This window comes from Wasmannia auropunctata, unplaced genomic scaffold (genome assembly GCF_000956235.1).
Source record: "Wasmannia auropunctata unplaced genomic scaffold, wasmannia.A_1.0 LD335207.1, whole genome shotgun sequence".
Classification (NCBI taxonomy): domain Eukaryota; kingdom Metazoa; phylum Arthropoda; class Insecta; order Hymenoptera; family Formicidae; genus Wasmannia; species Wasmannia auropunctata.
Genome location: NW_012027683.1, coordinates 342,473 through 359,530, shown reverse-complemented (window position 1 = coordinate 359,530; position 17,058 = coordinate 342,473). Strand labels below are relative to the sequence as shown.

The 17,058-nt window shown below is 43.1% G+C and overlaps 2 protein-coding genes across 2 annotated transcripts in view; one reads left to right on the top strand and one right to left on the bottom strand.

Moving 5' to 3' along the window:
• Window positions 1-624: 624 nt before the first annotated feature.
• The window catches only part of LOC105457573 (probable phospholipid-transporting ATPase VD), a 21,168-nt gene continuing 4,734 nt past the window's right edge, over window positions 625-17,058 (bottom strand). Inside the window, exons 2-18 of the mRNA XM_011702314.1 lie at window positions 15,490-16,137; window positions 14,761-14,940; window positions 14,414-14,674; window positions 7,474-7,749; window positions 7,015-7,183; window positions 6,525-6,878; window positions 5,778-6,073; window positions 5,446-5,607; window positions 5,102-5,375; window positions 4,588-5,020; window positions 3,849-4,237; window positions 3,455-3,742; window positions 3,114-3,365; window positions 2,924-3,028; window positions 2,653-2,840; window positions 2,121-2,294; window positions 625-2,009 (exon numbers count right to left, since the gene is read on the bottom strand). Of these exons, the coding sequence (XP_011700616.1) occupies window positions 1,958-2,009; window positions 2,121-2,294; window positions 2,653-2,840; window positions 2,924-3,028; window positions 3,114-3,365; window positions 3,455-3,742; window positions 3,849-4,237; window positions 4,588-5,020; window positions 5,102-5,375; window positions 5,446-5,607; window positions 5,778-6,073; window positions 6,525-6,878; window positions 7,015-7,183; window positions 7,474-7,749; window positions 14,414-14,674; window positions 14,761-14,940; window positions 15,490-16,127 (4,491 nt within the window). The 5' untranslated portion in view covers window positions 16,128-16,137 and the 3' untranslated portion in view covers window positions 625-1,957. The remainder of the gene's footprint in view (window positions 2,010-2,120; window positions 2,295-2,652; window positions 2,841-2,923; window positions 3,029-3,113; window positions 3,366-3,454; window positions 3,743-3,848; window positions 4,238-4,587; window positions 5,021-5,101; window positions 5,376-5,445; window positions 5,608-5,777; window positions 6,074-6,524; window positions 6,879-7,014; window positions 7,184-7,473; window positions 7,750-14,413; window positions 14,675-14,760; window positions 14,941-15,489; window positions 16,138-17,058) is intronic.
• Window positions 7,540-17,058, top strand: part of LOC105457575 (rab GDP dissociation inhibitor beta) — a 22,002-nt gene continuing 12,483 nt past the window's right edge. Inside the window, exon 1 of the mRNA XM_011702318.1 lies at window positions 7,540-7,616. The gene's annotated coding sequence lies outside the window, so the exon portion shown is untranslated. The remainder of the gene's footprint in view (window positions 7,617-17,058) is intronic.

Genomic DNA, 17,058 nt, shown 5'->3' with positions numbered 1-17,058 from the left:
CATCCCCTACACTCTCCTCTCCTCTCGGGTCCATCCCCTCCGTCATGCCGTATTTCCGCATGAGTCAGTGGTGCTCACAGTCGGAGCATGCCGACCCCGCCGTATACCCGCCGCGGCCGCCTTTGTATAACGCTGCACGCTTACTGCAAGTCGCTTGCAAACGCTCGGCGTAATTTTGTTTACCGTTATCGATTATCTCACGAACGATCCTGTGAACCTAGAGTAAAATCGATGCCGCGAATAATGACGTTTGTAATCCCTTGGAATTTCTAAGATTGCTGCAGATATTCTAAAATTATTAATATCGCTCTCTTCTCTTTAAATATACATATATTTATGATCGATGATTGATAGCCATCGATGCCATTTCACAGATTTCATCTGCTTGTTTAAAAAATAGCTCCGTAAACACGCAGGAACTACTGTAAATGTATATATGCATACAGAAAGAAAAAAGATTTTCTCGTTTGTTTTGGCTCAGCTCGGCATCAGCTGGCATCAGCTAAATTTGCTGATGGATGAAATTCTATCGAGTATACATTAGTTGTGACAGATGATTAAATGTTTATACAGGGACGACGGGATAAAATAGCGATGGGCTAGCAAAGACGTAACGCAGACAAGTTGACGGTTGATATTTCTCTTCTTTTTAATATTCTCCTTACATCGGTAAACGCACACAACAATAATCCGTTCATTATCAAAATACCAGATAGCACGGGCAGCGTGTTATCGTTATAACATTCAATATGCATTATCCAAATTAAAATTTCTAAATTGTTATATCGTTAATATTTTCTCTGATATTACAACAGGTAGAGTAACACAACAGTAGATATAACAAAGCTCGTGTATCTTTACGTCATAATTTATACGAGGCGTTCCGTTGATCTTCACAGATCGACCGGAAATAGGAGAAACTCGGCGCGCGGTCACGGCTCTTTAAGCATCCGCGCCCGCTTCCTGCTGCTATTCATTTTACGAATGACACGACGTTTAAAATGATATAACTAAAAACTTACTTAAAAAATAAATTGATTTAATATATATAAAATCTATTTCTCTCTCAGTGGTTATAAAATACATCTCGCGAAATATCTCGTTTTATATACACAATATACTTTGCACTCTTTTTACAACATCTTTGTACACTTATTTTCGACATTGGACAAACTAGAACTCGGCATATTATGTCCGTCCGTCTCTAACGTTGGTCTTCTCGAATACGGTCTGCTCGAAAGTAAGAAGTCGCAGACGTACGTGTTTCGAGTGAAGTTCTAGGTCGCGAAAAAAAAAAATATTAAAGGGGAAATACTTGAAGTAGCGCAGCATATAGACTTTCACTCGAATCCGGCCTGCCTGATTCAATGCAGTTACAACGCACAGTCTTGGTCCCTAGAAATCACAGCCATTAAATGCAATGAACGATCTGAGATTTAAGGCCACTCGATTTTAAATCAGCCGCGATAATTCGAATTCGAAAATGGCAATGTAATGTTAGCGTTATCGCGATATCGGCAACGAGGACGTCCCTATTATGGGCAAGCGATGACGCGCATTGCATCTCGAACGACAAACGACTTTTGACGCTCTTTCAGTAATCTATATTGCATAATTCGATAGTAACAAACGCGAATTTTCACGCTCAATAGCACCAACCATGGTTAAACCAGCTTTCCTTTCGTATCTACATCATTAGAGCTTCAACTACGATGATTTACAGGGGGATAGGGAATCGCTCACCAGAAATAATTAATACAATTAGTTATTAGACAAGATTGTCAATGCAAACGGCTTGAAGAGGTCCGAAGATTCTTCCCTAATCGGCGAAGAGACTTTGCCGACTTTTCCCGAGGATCGGGGTAGCAAAAAGCCGTTCCCCCTTTTTCGGTGATTGGTCAGTTTTCCGAGTTAATGAAATGGACAGGCTTCATTTCACTCTGATTACGCGTATCTGTCACGCGACGATAGTCGTGAGAGCGTTGCTTTTGCTTCTGTAGCTACCGGGTCTGCAATGAATTAAATTAACGACACATGATACTCGGAAAAGCAATGTGGAACTCCAAATAAATATTATTTTAAAAAATTAGATAGCGATGGGGGTGTATCTGGCGATATACCTGATAGTAGCGTGCTGCGAGGAGCGCGACCATCCAGCGATGAAGTTGACTTCGCCTCTTTGACTGTTAATACGCTGCCGACGAATTTGACTGCCGCTTTTCGTGGCGATCCGCCGCGAGACCATGTGCATAGCATCTGGTGCGATAGTGGTCTGTATCGCCTTGTACACTAACCTTTTTTTAGAAGAAGAGAATACAATTTAGTGTGATATTTATTGAAATTAACTGAATTATTAATTACTAACAAAGAAATAGCACAAACATTTATATAAAATCATAATTTAATTAAAAATTATACGGATTGATATATCCAATTAATTAATATATCAATAAATGTTATAACAATTCTATCGTATAAAATTATAAGTAGAATAATTGAAGCAAAAGAGAGAGAGAGAGAGAGAGAGAGAGAGAAAATAAAATTTCAAATCGATTATAAATACAAAAACTGGGAAACCGATAATTTGATCTTTGCACATTTGAATTAATATTACACAATTACTGTAGTCATACAATATATGGTAAGCCTTACCTAGGCATTAAGGCAAGAACAGAAGTAAGTCCCACTGTTAACCAGTATGTGATATGTGTGAAGGCCATTTCCATTATCCAAAAGGACCCAGGTAGGCCCATACAATTGACGCAAACAGCATTGTAGAACAAGCAAAATCCGAAGAAAATGCCCAAGGAACCGAAGATGGCACCGATATGGATTATAGTCTAAAATAAATAGCGTTACATATAATGCTTGTGCTTCTCTTCTCTCTTAATAGTTTTACGTCTCCTCGTTTCCTCTAACTTACCCAAGATCTAGTTTCTATAGCAGCGTGAGCTAGCATGACGACGATACACGCCGACATAATAGTCGTCCCGAATTCCCATATATCAATAATCGAATCGTCATAAACCTGAAATGATAACGTGCGCTTATCTTTCCATACACTGTGACTACTTCTGTGATTACTTCCACGTGAGTCCAAAACTTGTACTGACCTCTTTGGTAATAAAAAATATGACAACACTTTGGTAAAGGGCGTCCATGATCGTGAGCCAAAACGAGTGTGACTGGTACACCAATCCCAGACGTCCCCTCGTGTATAATTCCGGCGCTGAAAGTAACACGCGGGCCTTGGCGACTCGATCGTAAACGCCCAAGGCGAGAGGCGGCAGCGAAGTGAACAGCAAGTTGTATAGCATTAAATATATTTGGTCTATCATTACGGAACCGGAAAAGCCGCAAAATATCTGCAAGAAGAGAGAAAAATGTGTTATAATATAAACGTCTAGTTATTTATTTTTATACTGTTCTCTTTACATTCACTCCTGATACTTGCCTGAAACCAGAATATGAGGAAGACAAATGTCGCGTTCTTGTAAAAGAAGTATAAAATCATTCGGGCGAGACGGTCGTAACACCAGTGCCCGTGTAGAAGGAGGAGCCGGCTGAGCATGGGAAATCGGGAAATCGCGAAATCCGCTGCCATTACCGCTTGCGTGCCCTCTCGCCCCGATATACCGACGCCCACGTCGGCGGTCTGTATCATGCTAACGTCATTCGCGCCGTCGCCAATTGCCAACGTTCTCATTCCCAATTGTTTCTTAACGATGCGGACTATGTATGCCTGCGATGCGTAAAATAAATTATATTACTCTTCCTCGTGTATCGCTCTAGTTTGTTAGTTCGCGGCTAGAGTTTATCCTAATATTATTTCGTCGCGTTAACGTTACCTTTTGCAACGGCGTGGCGCGGCAGGCTAGCACGCTGGAGCACATTTTTGTGAGTTCGAGGAACGGGCCGGTCAGGCCCGATCGCGAATCCAGGATCACGGTCAACGTCTTGCCGTCCACGACGAGCGCGCGTTGCCGCGGCCATGGGCTGCCGATCCTATGCGCGTCTCTCTCGGCGGAATCACGGTTGTATATGCCGGCGGGATCCGCGATACCCATCATACCCGGCTGGCCGTTGTTCACGCTCTCTTTGCGCGCCGACTCCAGATAGCCGTGTATAAGCGCCTCCGCTACGGATTTCGATCTCGCCTCCAGCTGTAGCAGCTGCATGGCCGGCGAGAAGAGCTGCGCCGAGTACGCCACGTTCACCGCGGTCTCCGGCTTGTCCCCTGAAACGGAAAATGCGGTGTGACGTGGAACTCGCATTAACGCGCGCTAATTACGTTCAAGAACACGGACTGGTTCCGAGGGATGTTTACTTTTCATTGGCTTTCGATACGTTCGCCTCCGTAATTTTTTTTTATGCCGTCTTTATATAACGGCATTTATGTAATAATGGGTAGGTAGCGACGCTGGCTATGTGGGGGGAAATGCATTTACGATTCAATACGAAACACGTATATCTCGTATATCTCTTTCTCTCTCTAAGATGATCGCACTAAAAATAATGCTCGCCGGCTGTAAAACCGGTTTGTCGCGATTGTGCGCCGGACTCGCGAGTGAGCGATTTTCCACGAACCTGTCAGAACCCACACGACGATCCCGGCGGCGACCAGGGCGGCCATTGTCTCGGGCACGCCGGCCTGGAGCTTGTCCTCGATACCGGTCGCACCCAGTAACGTCAAGTGCGACTCCAACGTCGCGTACGAGTCGCGTATGCGACGCTCGCGGTTCTCCGTCGCCAGCTCCACCTCGTTGTGCTTCTGTCGCCACGTCTCGTACTCCTGCGCCGTCAGCGTTCTCTTCGCCATCACCAGCGTGCGTAGACCCTGACGCGCGTACGATTGCAGGTACTGTCGGATGCTCGCCGAGGCGACGGTGTTCTCGTCGCTCGACGAGAGCGCCGGCAGCATCGTCGTGTCGGCACCTTTGCTGTACAGCACTATCTCGCCGGTGTGAGGATGTCTGAGCAGCACCGACATGCATTTCCTGTTCGAGTCAAACGGCAGCACCTGCAATGCGTTCGACAACGGTGAAGCGCGTATTCCGCCGTTTCTCACGAGCAACTCGTCGTTCATAACATTACCACCTACATGAAGTATCTCGAACGCGAGCGTCGACTTGTCCGGGAAGGATATGATCGCGCTGCGGGGCGTCCGTTTCACCAGCTTGATGTCGTAAGCGCGTGCCGCGTTCACCAGCGCCAGCTCGTCCGGGCTCTCCGCCTCGTAGATCGCCGGACTCTGCAGCAACTCGTCGCCGTTCTTCGCGTCAGGGCTGCGTCCCTTCTGTCCCTCCGGTGAAAACTTCCGTCCCAGCAGTCCGATGCCCAGACTCGGTATCGACGTTACGTTCAGCAACTTTGGCCTACAAAGATATTGCTCCGTTAAATACTTTCGTATCTTAGGCACCTCTGAACGAGGTATTGTATACCAACCTGGAAATTTTAAACAGGAATTTCGAATTATCATCGAATGTGTTTGCCGTGGTAATTACTGGTGATACTGAAGACAAAGTGTGAACAGCTCTGTTGCTCGGAGACAGCGGTACCGGTGGAGAATTTATGGTCGGAAATGAGCTCGTGTCTGTTTCCGTTATTCTGTCGAACATCCCAATTTGTTAATTTCGTGAAAAATAATCATATAATAAACGCGGTTATAAGATTAGATATAGTCCACAGTTGCAAAAATAGACATATTTAATTATTTTCATCAAAAACGAAACAAATCAATTCATTTTCGCCCCTTCATTGATCTAACATATACAAACCTCGTAGGACCAGTTCCATTTTTTTGAGGTTCCTCGATGACCCCGCTAGAGTTCATATTATCGTGATGCGGTTGAGAATTTACAACAACCGTGTTGCACGTGGCTAAGACAATAAGAAACTCCTGTAAGCAATGTCGAAATGAACCTATGAGCAGATCCTCCTTAAGTCGCGAACACGGAAGCAGATTCTCGTTGTCGCCCATGTGCGAATAATCCTGACCGCCTACCACGCATCTCCTAAATAGCATTTTGTTCTCCGTAAGAGTGCCAGTCTTGTCAGAAAAAACGTACTGTACCTGTCAATTTAATAATAATATTTTACATTGTATTGTATATTACTCCGCAAAATTTTTACGTTAAAAAAACATTACAGAGAAATGTTAAAAATCATAAAGAACGGTCATACCATTTAAATATTACGTAATTAAATTGATTGCGTGTTATTAAATGTAAAAGAAAGAAGTATTAATTTCAGGATACAAATGTGAACAATTTTCACGTTTTTCCCGATAAAACTTTCATAACATTGATCGCAAAATATTCATCCCGCGCGAATTCGTTTAGTCCAATTTTCACTTTTTTCTCGATAAATGAAATTTTTATAATATTGATCGCAAAATATTTATCTCGCGCAAATTCGTTTTGTCCAATTTTCACTTTTTTCTCGATAAATAAAATTTTCATAATATTGATCGCAAAATATTCATCCCGCGCGAATTCGTTTAATATATGAATAGCCGCACTCACTTGGCCTAGCTCCTCCGTGATATTCAGCGCGCGGCATTCCGCCTTACGGCCGGTTTCCGTGTCGTGGAGGGCCGGGTCGTGGCCGATGTGGTACACCTGTCCCACCTTAGCCATCTCGATCGTCACGTACAGGCTCAGCGGTATCATCACTTGGAATATTATGACGAACGTTAGGAACGTTAATAAGCTCTCATAAATTGGCTCCTGCATCACCGGCAAGAACGGCACCATCGGCAGACCCGTGTACGCGGACAGCCAGAATCGGCAGCCGAACGCGCCGATCACGCACAGTATCAGCAGTATCACCACGCACCATTTCACGTCTCTGTTCATGTATCTCTCCAGACGAGAACGCTGAAATCACGCGCGCGTTGCATCTCAGAAAGGCATTTCTCTTCAATGTGTGTACATTTATTATTTATTAAATCACTTTGACGCGCGACTTTGAATCCAAAAATTATTATAGATATTTGTTTCCTTCGGCATTTACCTTGTACCTGGGTCCGCCGTTGTTCAGCAACGCTTTGGTCTCGTGGCCGGCGTATATGACTATACCCTCGACGAAGTCGGTGTTTTTTAAGACGCATTCCCTGAGTAAAAGATTTTCCGTGGATACGGGCACCCTGCCACCGTTTTGGTGCACCACGGCGCCATGAAACCTAACAGACGCGTCAGTGGAATCACTCTGGTAATCCGGTTAATTCCGTCTAAACGTTATCACGGCAATAAACGACATTTGCGATGAGCGCGTTTCTCAATTAAATTGCGTTAGATTGCGAAAATATCGAATCAAAAATTCACATTGAAGATGTGAGAAATAAAAAACTCTGTCATGGATTTTTTTAGAAATTGGTAACTCGTTCGAAAAAAGCTTTTGGAAAATTTCTTAAAAACAATAGAAATAATTTCTAATTTCAACACGCAAGATAAAATAACCGTCGATATTTACCTATATATTCTAGTGCTTGGCTGATCGACCTCGACTACCGATCGGAACTTGGAAGGCTGGAAGGTATCCTGCAGATCGAGAAAACCCCGGACAACCTGGCGCTGCTTCAGATTCGTCTCGCCGTCGAGATTGCACGTGTCGAGGTAAGCTAATCCCTGAGGATCGCTGCTTCGCAGAAGCAGGAGATCGGCCGGTACCAGTTCGTTGTTCGAGAGGTGAACCAGGTCACCCACCTTGACATCCTTCCACGCTACCTTCATGTATCTGTCGCCCTCGCTACAATGAAATCACGCGAAATCTCGTCAAGAAACATTCTGACACTAGTTTTCAAACGTTTCTTGAAACATTACAATGCTGAAAATATAATTGCATATATAAACGCGAAACTTAATTAAACAATAACATAATTAAAGGGTTTGCGCGAATAATAAATTACTCCTATACTCTGCGACGTGTTTTAATTTCACTATTCGCAATTACGCAAATTACATTTTGCGACTTCGCAATAAAAGATCTGATTGTACGTTCGCTGACTAAGAGACTGTGAACATTTCTCTAATAGAGCACAGTCTGTTTCATTTAATAAGCTGGACTTATCATACGTGCGTAAATTACGCACGTCAATATGCTCCGCTTTTGACTAAATTAATCAAATAACTGCCATATGTTGCTACATCCCATTACGAGATCAAATAAGAGTTAAATATTTAATTCTCTCGCACTTAGAAATTGAGCCGGCGAGCGAAATTACACGTATAAATATCTTACTTAACGAGTTGACGAAGGCAAATCCTTGTATTGCATAAAAGAACTCGTAAGGCTACCCTGCTGTCGTCATCGTGGAAATGGACATTGCGCATGGCTTCAAACGCAAATGTTTGTTAAGATCGAAACGAGCTCCGTTTGTACAGCGAGACGCGCGTACATTCGGTAATAAATAATTCTTATTTGCACGCCTACCGAAATGGAAAATTAATGATCGTGAATATCAACGAATAATGAACGGTACAATGAAAAACGTTAACGAAAAGGTCTGCGCCAGCCACGTGTCGCTTCCCGTTTCTTTCTTTCGCTTCAATTTTCTAATAATTTTTTAATGTCACCAACATATCGAATATTAAACTGCACACATCGTTCACAGAACGTGGTCTAAGAAAGCATATTATACTCTAACTAACTTTCTAAATCTAATAACTAAGCCAAGGATGATACACGAAATATTGATACGTGGGACGAAATCGAGTTATGAAGTCTCGTGAAAATATAATTTCCTATTACTTACTCTCCGAGTTCTCCTCGGCATGGAATTCGCGATGGATAGGCCTACAGGCGACCTTGCGTGGCTAATTCAAGAAAGATTCATCTCTATTTCTCTCTCTCTCTCTCTCTCTCTCGAGTACTCTCCGGGTATGACGAAACAACTGGTTGACGATATTTCTTTAATTGAAGCACATAGAGCGGCGACGGCGCCCAAGGTTGTACGACCTTGAATGCCATCGTCACGTCCATTCTCATTTGATCGGAACGAAATTGAGACGCGACGACGGGACGATCATCGGAGACGACCTTCGAGAGAAGCGCGGGTCCTCTCGTATAGCAAACGATATCGTTTCGACATTTGAACGCGGTAGGATTACGCGTGAATATGGGAGATTACAGAGATTTATTTCGAGAACACGCCGCCGTAAAAGAGAGAATATCGTTCATCTTTACAAGGTCGCCTTATTAGACGAGACTAAATGATGCAAATTCTTTTTGTTCTCGCCTCGGAAGATCGTAGGAAGAAAGACACCATTCTTGTACCTTAATTTGCACCGCTCGCTTTTTCGCTTTTTGCGTTTAGTATGACATCAATCATTGTAAATGCATGCATTATGCATCGCGTATCGTATCGATGTCACGATTAAGCGGTGTTTCCTTTTTGTCGTGGATTTGTATCTTTGTGCCCCGCGAGGGAGCAACGTGGATATTCGGTGCACGTAGCGCGAATATACAAGCTAATTATGCAATTATAATACGCAACATCTGTCCGATGTCATAATCATCTCCGTATACGTGATACGGCGAGAAATCTAATAAATTCTACAGTGTAACCCGTCCGCGAATATAACACAATTATTGCAAAAACAATATCCACTGAACATAGGCCGATAAAATACATAACAGGTTTTTCTGCGGTGCATTACGTAAGCAACGTATAACTACGTTTCTCGACGTATATGCCATATTAAGGCAGGGCTATTAATTCGTCGTGGTCATTTTTGTCGTTTCAGCGATCTCTGAAATGAGCTTGTTAATTTTTCCCAAATCCATAATATATACCTATATATATATTTTTTTTTTCCTTTTAGTTGCACGTATTCAGACGATCAAACACACCGCCTATCATTGTCACCGCCGTTCGTTATCGCCGGCCGCATAATAATTTCAGGATAACAATTTTTAACCGCACCATAATTAGAAGAGATAACAAGTCAAGGATAAGCGCATAGATATTTTACTTTTCAAAATTCAAAGAATTTTCTATCTACGATATTTCCAGGCTGAAATTTTTAATTTTCCGACTTAGCATTCTCTTGGCATTCTCTTAACATTGTTCCGACTTGACCTTCAAATGATTACAGCTCTAATACCACGAAGGAACTCATGAAATTTTACTATATTATCTGTACACGGAGAGAATTTTTTTTTAAATTTACCCTGCAAATCATGTTAATTATGGAACAATATAGTATTTAGGCAAATTTTACTGTGCACTACAATAGGATTTCGCAGTAAAATTTATTGTAGTGCACAGTAAAATTTGCCTAAATACTATATTGTCCCACAATTAACATGATTTTCAGAGTAAATTTTAAAAGAAAATTCTCTCCGTGTAGCGGTTGCAAGTACATTAATTTATTTCAAATTAATTTTTAATTAAAAATAATTTCGGCACAAATTTTGGATGTCTACGTTCGAAAATTTTTATAAAAAAATCTTCCAAATTAAAAAAAAAACATTAAATTACAATCTTTTTTAAAATTTAATAAAAGTTATATAAACCAATATTTTAATAATTCTAAAACTTAATAAGAGCCTTAAATAAGGGACAACAAGATATTCTTATTAAAAGAAATCCATTCCGATTAAATTAAAGAAATCATGAGAAATCTGCGCATTGTTTCATCAAGTGCGCTAGAGAACCAAGAGAATTACTTGCAGTTAAAGCACAGTAGTCAAACATTTATAATTATGTGATTTACGCTGAATGTTTATATCAAAAGTTTCCCACGTAGTGTCTCTGTGTACGGATTTGCTGGTTACTCGTTGATATTTCAGGACTTCGAGCGCGTTTCGGAGAACCGATATAGTTAGGATACGCAAGCACACACGCATCACACGTTTACACCCGCATCGCATGACGTAACGCGGTGACATCACTCGCTGGTTTAACGGCACTCTGAAAGCTTTTGCAAGAGGAAAAAAAGGGCTAGATGCGTGCCTTCTCGCCTCGATTACATAATTGACCGAACTTATCTCAGATTTGGTCAATGCTGCACAAAATTCTTTATGCAGTACGTAAACATTAGTAACGGAAAAAAACATTATTGCTATATCGGATGACGATTAGAAGTTGTTTGTGTTCGGGAAAGGTATGGCGATTTCATCAGCGATGCTCGTGGGAAAGAATGCTTCTGAAGTGAGATATCGAGTAGACGGTCTTACGGCTTCGGATTTAGGCGAAGTTTTAATCTATAGTGGTATGCCCAGCGGCCGCCACAACAATGAAACTATCGACGAAGGTTAATAGCTGTACGTTTCATGCAATCGGTGTCAAATAGCGAGGCAAGTGCGATGATTAGTGACTCGCACACGCGAATCTTGCGACATTGTTCCAATACAGCCAGAGAAACTTTTGATTTACTTGCAATTTTGACGGTGTTTTGTGTAAATCGATTTTATGTAAATCACAATAAGTTCAATTGAACAGTTATAAATCAAAGGAACAATCAAAGGACAATCTTTTATTAATAGTCATTTTATTTAATTATTGAAAATGCTCTATAAAGTCGAAATAAATTTCAAAAAAATTATTCTATCCTTTGATGGCAGACATTTTAAATCATACAATAGGATAGATTAGAACGCATTTATTGAGGCTTAAAAATAAATTCTGTAAAGATAGATAATGAAATTGAAATAAATACAGAGGCAGATCAAGTAACACTTTCGTTTAGCTGCCGTGCCGTGACAAATAATGATACAATCTGTTGCTAAAAAATTTCAAGAATAAGCCACGCGAACGAAGAGAGGAGGTTCATATTAAATTATTTAAAGCAACTAATTAAACGAACTAAAATAAGAAATTATTGATTTCGTGACTTAAAGAAGTTCTACATTTTCCACCAGTTACACACACACACATATGTGCATTCCCGAAAAGTATTGGCATATGGCTCTCTCAGAAGCGTGAAGGAGGAGACGTGCAATAAAAATAGAGACTAATAAGCGGAATCGACAGATTGTAAGGCACGCGCCACGAGAAGAGATAAAAAGGGGTAATGGAAATAAATGCGAATGTCAAGGCCTTCGGCGCACGAGACGGATCTGAATCGACCTGGCCGTGAATGTGAGAGGAAAAGAGAGAGCGTGCAGAAGTTGCTCGCACTATTATGCGGATACGTTGCGTTCAGAAAACGCTAGAGTTGAACGATTAGCGAGCGCGTGTAGTCACGACTCGAAGAATCGCCGTCGGCGTCGGCCGCCAACGTAATTCCGATTCGATCGTCCTTTCCGATAGAGAACACGCGAATGCATCGGCAGGTAGTGCGTCGCGGCTGCATCGAAGATCTGTGCAATAATCGCGTCAAGTGTACAGTGATTAGAATATTTTCTTCTGCGTCGGCGGATAAAAACATAAATATTTTATCTCATTGCCGCGATAACGCAATCCTTTAATTCTATCGGAATCGTGGCGATATCTTGAGATAAATCGCTCCATTCGAGACTTGTACCGTACGAATTATGGAACGATTTTGTATCGCGAGCGTGATCGGGAATGCGAATTAATATTGAAAGTGAATCGACGTGTATAGGATGTGGCCGGATACGCCGAAGGGCAAGGTCGCCCGGCAAAATCCGGGGAGACACCGTATATCGGAATTGCCAGGTCATCGATCAATTTTCCGATTACGTTGCATTATGAACGAGGGTTCGTGACGATCGCGAAACAGCCCACGTTCGTATACGAACGATCGAAACGGCGAGCGAACGATTAGCCAACTAACTGCAATTGAAAACACAATTGTAATTATGTCAGACCGAATGAAAATCCACCGTCGGTTTTCCACGCAGATATAAATTAAGACTATTATTTGAATCGCAAAGAAATTATTCTTATTTTTTCTCAATGTTTTTCAAGGATCTCAATTTTTCCTCGATTTACATCGTTATAAACGGTCGCGATAAATTTATAAGCCGTCTACCTTTCCTCCGTTATCTCATAAGCGTCTTTTTAAGTAATAGAAATAATCGCAAGTCACATACAAGATAAACAGTAATCTCTACGTCTAATTACTCGTTAAATGAATTGCCCTTTTTACAACTACAAAAAAAAACGTAAATCGCGAGGCTTCACTTCGATCGAAAAGGAATTAGCGTTAATAGACCTGGTCATCATCCCCGAAACTATTGCAAGTCACGAGACGATATTTCGGAGTTCGTTCCCCCCTGTGGTTCGGCTTGGAGTATTCCAAGCGTTGCGCTGCAACCACGTGGCATGCGTACATACGCGTTTATCGCGGCGCAAGCGTATCGTAGCCGTGGCGAATTCTATCTCGATTCGACCGCGCGTGTGCAACAACCTCTTGCTTTCGTGCAGCGATTATTTGCCCGGGCATTTCGGATGCGTAAGCGGCGAAACGAGGTGGCACGTGGTTCGGACGACGATTGGCGTATGTGTTGACACGCGTTAACACCGCGCGCGCGCGCCAACGCACGATACGCGCTATCCAAATCGTCGTCCGCGGGACCGTTGCTCGCGTCGATATATATAGCGAACCCGTTGAGCTAAGCGGGCTTACTATCGTTGTTGCGGGCGCACGTCGGTCGGCATTAAACGTAAACAACGTTTGACGCGTCGCGAACGAATTAGAACGTCGTATCTCGCGTGTATACGGACGTGCGGCGCGGGGACCTCCCGCGGAAAAAGAACGGTATACACGAGACACTTTCTTCACCATGTTCGACCGCAATGCACGCCGACCGACCGCTCGCTCGCTCGCTCGCTCGCTCGCTCGCTCGCTCGCTCGTTCGCTCGCGCGCGTTCGCGTTCACGTGTACGTGACCTACATATCTGGAATTGTCGGTCTTATTGGAATCGATCTATCGGATTCCGTTGCCGCAAGGATTCTAACTGAAGCGACAGCTCGCGCGGCAATACGGGCAAGGATAAACGGGCGCAAGGCCGATACCGGTTGAAAAATTAAATGTCCTTGTTCAACTTTTTATTCAACGTGAAGCTTCCCCGTAACACAATACGCAGTAGAATAATAATTCTTTATTAGAAATGAAACTGAGGCTTGAAGGGGGGGAGGGGTATTTAGTTATTATTATTTCATTATTCCGATTTCACATATTTCACATTCTTCTAATACCTATACGTATATAGCTTTCCAATAACAGGACAAGCTGCTGTCATTTTATCGCGTTTCATCGCTCGATCGACATTCGTTAATGTTTCTTTATCGCGTGTAATTCGCAAATAGACTCGTGTAACGTTATATATCGACTCTTTTTACCGTAAAACTTGAGTTATCTCTACATCGCTTTTCCGCGGTGGTTCTTGAGGAGGGGAGGAGAGAAGGGGCCGGCCGATCGTACTTCGACGATCCGTACGCTATATACTTCGCCGTGTGTACACTTCGCTCTCTGTGTACGGCTGCAATGTTGCACTCACCTAACGTAGACGCGACAGGTGGAATTGTTCACACGCCGGTCACTGGCGAGTCGCCGGCGATCTTCGAAGAAGTCCTTAAGCGCCGTGACACCCAGAACGAATACCACGGGGATCATCGCGACCTCCTTGCCGAACGCGTTTATGGCCGGTACCCAATTAAGCAGCACGATGAAGATGAAGTACAGGTTGGCCACACGGTGGAACTGCTCTAGCAGGTTACGAGGTAGGAAGCTCAGCGCCGTGTACTTCGTTGTACGTACCCTGAAGAAGAAACGAGCACATGTGTAAGAACAACGGCGCGGAGATCGTCTCCGAACGGGACCATCCTTCTCGTCTCCCGTTCTCACCTGTTGTCCTTCCTACTCCCGTTGGGATGCTGACTCTTCGGAGTCTTCGGCGGGACTAAGTGATTCGGCACTATTGTTCGTAAACGGGGTTCCTCTGGCAGCGGGCCGAAACAATGGGCCCATAATCTCCTCCACCATGGAGGCGCGACGCTACGTCTTATCGTATAGATAGATTCCGATCTGCAAACAGTCGCGACGAAACCTGTGTCTTTAACACCCTGCTTTCTAATACCAACTGTGTCGTCTTTCGAAAAAAAATATTATAATTTATCGCAACTCAAAATTATTCTCAATCTCGCGTCTATTGAATTCGTAATTTTAGTGATCGATACCTTATGACGAGGCGCTCGGTATACTAATATTATCGATAGAAATTGCAAATACATTTTTAACAAATCATGCATCATATAAAATTTTGATTACATAATTCGAAATTATATTTTTTATTTTATCGCACGTTCGATAATTTTTTAAATATCTCTTATAACATGAAGCTTCAAAAGTTTTTAGAATTTTATACTTGTTATTGGCAGTCAGACAAGCAACCTAATAAGCGTTTAGCGTCGGCGAGAAAGTATCGGCCGAAATAGATGTAGACCTTATCTTTAAATTTCACGTAGAACTGTAACTGTTGCGTAAATTATCTGTTTATTGTTAGCGTATTGTTATTGTTGGCCAATAATCTTTATCACTCGGAGCAATGATAAATCGTGTTCTCTCGCTTCTTACCTGGACGCCTGTCGGGAATGACCGCGAAAGGAAGGCATCCTGCCGGCAGTGGGCGGCCTGCCATCCTCCCTGTGGCCTGGCGGCAGGATAAAGTCCGTTCTGGAGCCGACACGGTGATGTCCCGTTACGGCTGATTGGCCCTGCGTCACGTCCGCCACCTGACCCTGACTGAAGGCTCTCTGGTGACCCGGCTTCTTCAGCGCCGACGGCCGACCCGCGGACGTGGCGCTTCCCACCGCCGTCAGCGGGCCCAGGAAGGACCCGTAGGTCTGCCATCCGGTCGTGCCATCCGCCAAAACACCACCGTGACTCGCCGATCTCGCGTGCGTTCTCGAGAGGGCTTTCCTCCGGGCCGGTGAGCTGACTTCCTCTACTGCGTCCTCGTCCTCGTCGCCGTTGCTGTTTTTCGACGTGCTCGTCATCGTCGTCGTGACGCTGGTCGTCACCGTCGCGCTCGCCGTGGTCGAGCCACCGTGGAGGAACGGCAGCGGAGGCGGCTGGAGAGGCGCCGTCGAGATCGACGACGACGACGATGACGTCGTCGCGCAGCTGGGACGACCCGCACTCGGGAACACGTAAAGAGACCCCTGTCTCTCGATCTCCTCGCTGGCTGCTTCCTGCGCGTCGTCCTCGGACATGCTGGCACATCTACACACACACGCGATGCAAGAAAAAAAATTTCGTAGACCGTGTGAAACAATAAGTGCAGAGTAAACTTTGCAGGTATGGCGAGAACCGGTCGACTCTCTTAAAACTTCCAGCAATGATGAACATGTCCCGAGCATTCCCACAATTTACTTTTATTGATAGATTGATAGATTATTACCGAATAATTATTATAATAAAAGAGAAGGCATTTTTTCACCATGGAGATAATCAAATAAGATAACGATTATCAAATAAGATAGAGATAATGCTCTATTTTTTGTATATCAAAAGTTTACAAAGATTTTTATTTTGCAATTTTATATAGCTTTTAACAAAAAATTATAAACTGTAATTATGAATTTATTAAGTTAAAATATTGTTAATAATGAGACCAAAGATATTTTCTTAAAGATTAAATTTGAGTTCTGAAGTGTTTTGCAATATTCCGAATTTAGAACTGACATAGGTTTTGGCTTCTGTCGGATTACAGATAAACGGTAATATGTATATCATTGACATCATCAAATATAATACTCGACTTTCATGCGAAGGATTATCGTAGCTGGTAATCGACTGTGCATGGTCTAACTCGCAATGTAATATTTCGCCACACCTTTATCCACAACTATATAGATGAAATTGTATCATAATCAGAATTTGCGAAATCGATACGGTAGCGCGAGTGTTCAATCTTCTTCGATCGCGATGAGAAAGATAATTCGGCCTCGCGTCCTTGCTCCGATAGTACAATACGTCCTCGGCCATGCCTTTTGAACGCAACCGCCTTTGACTCGAAATTCGTTCGTTCGTATTATTCTTCTCGCCGCAGGCGTCTGCTTATTTCCGCAACTGACGAATCATTCGCGCTTACACGTATCGACGAAATAACAGTCTTACGTGCATCGCCGTGTGTTCTTTGCA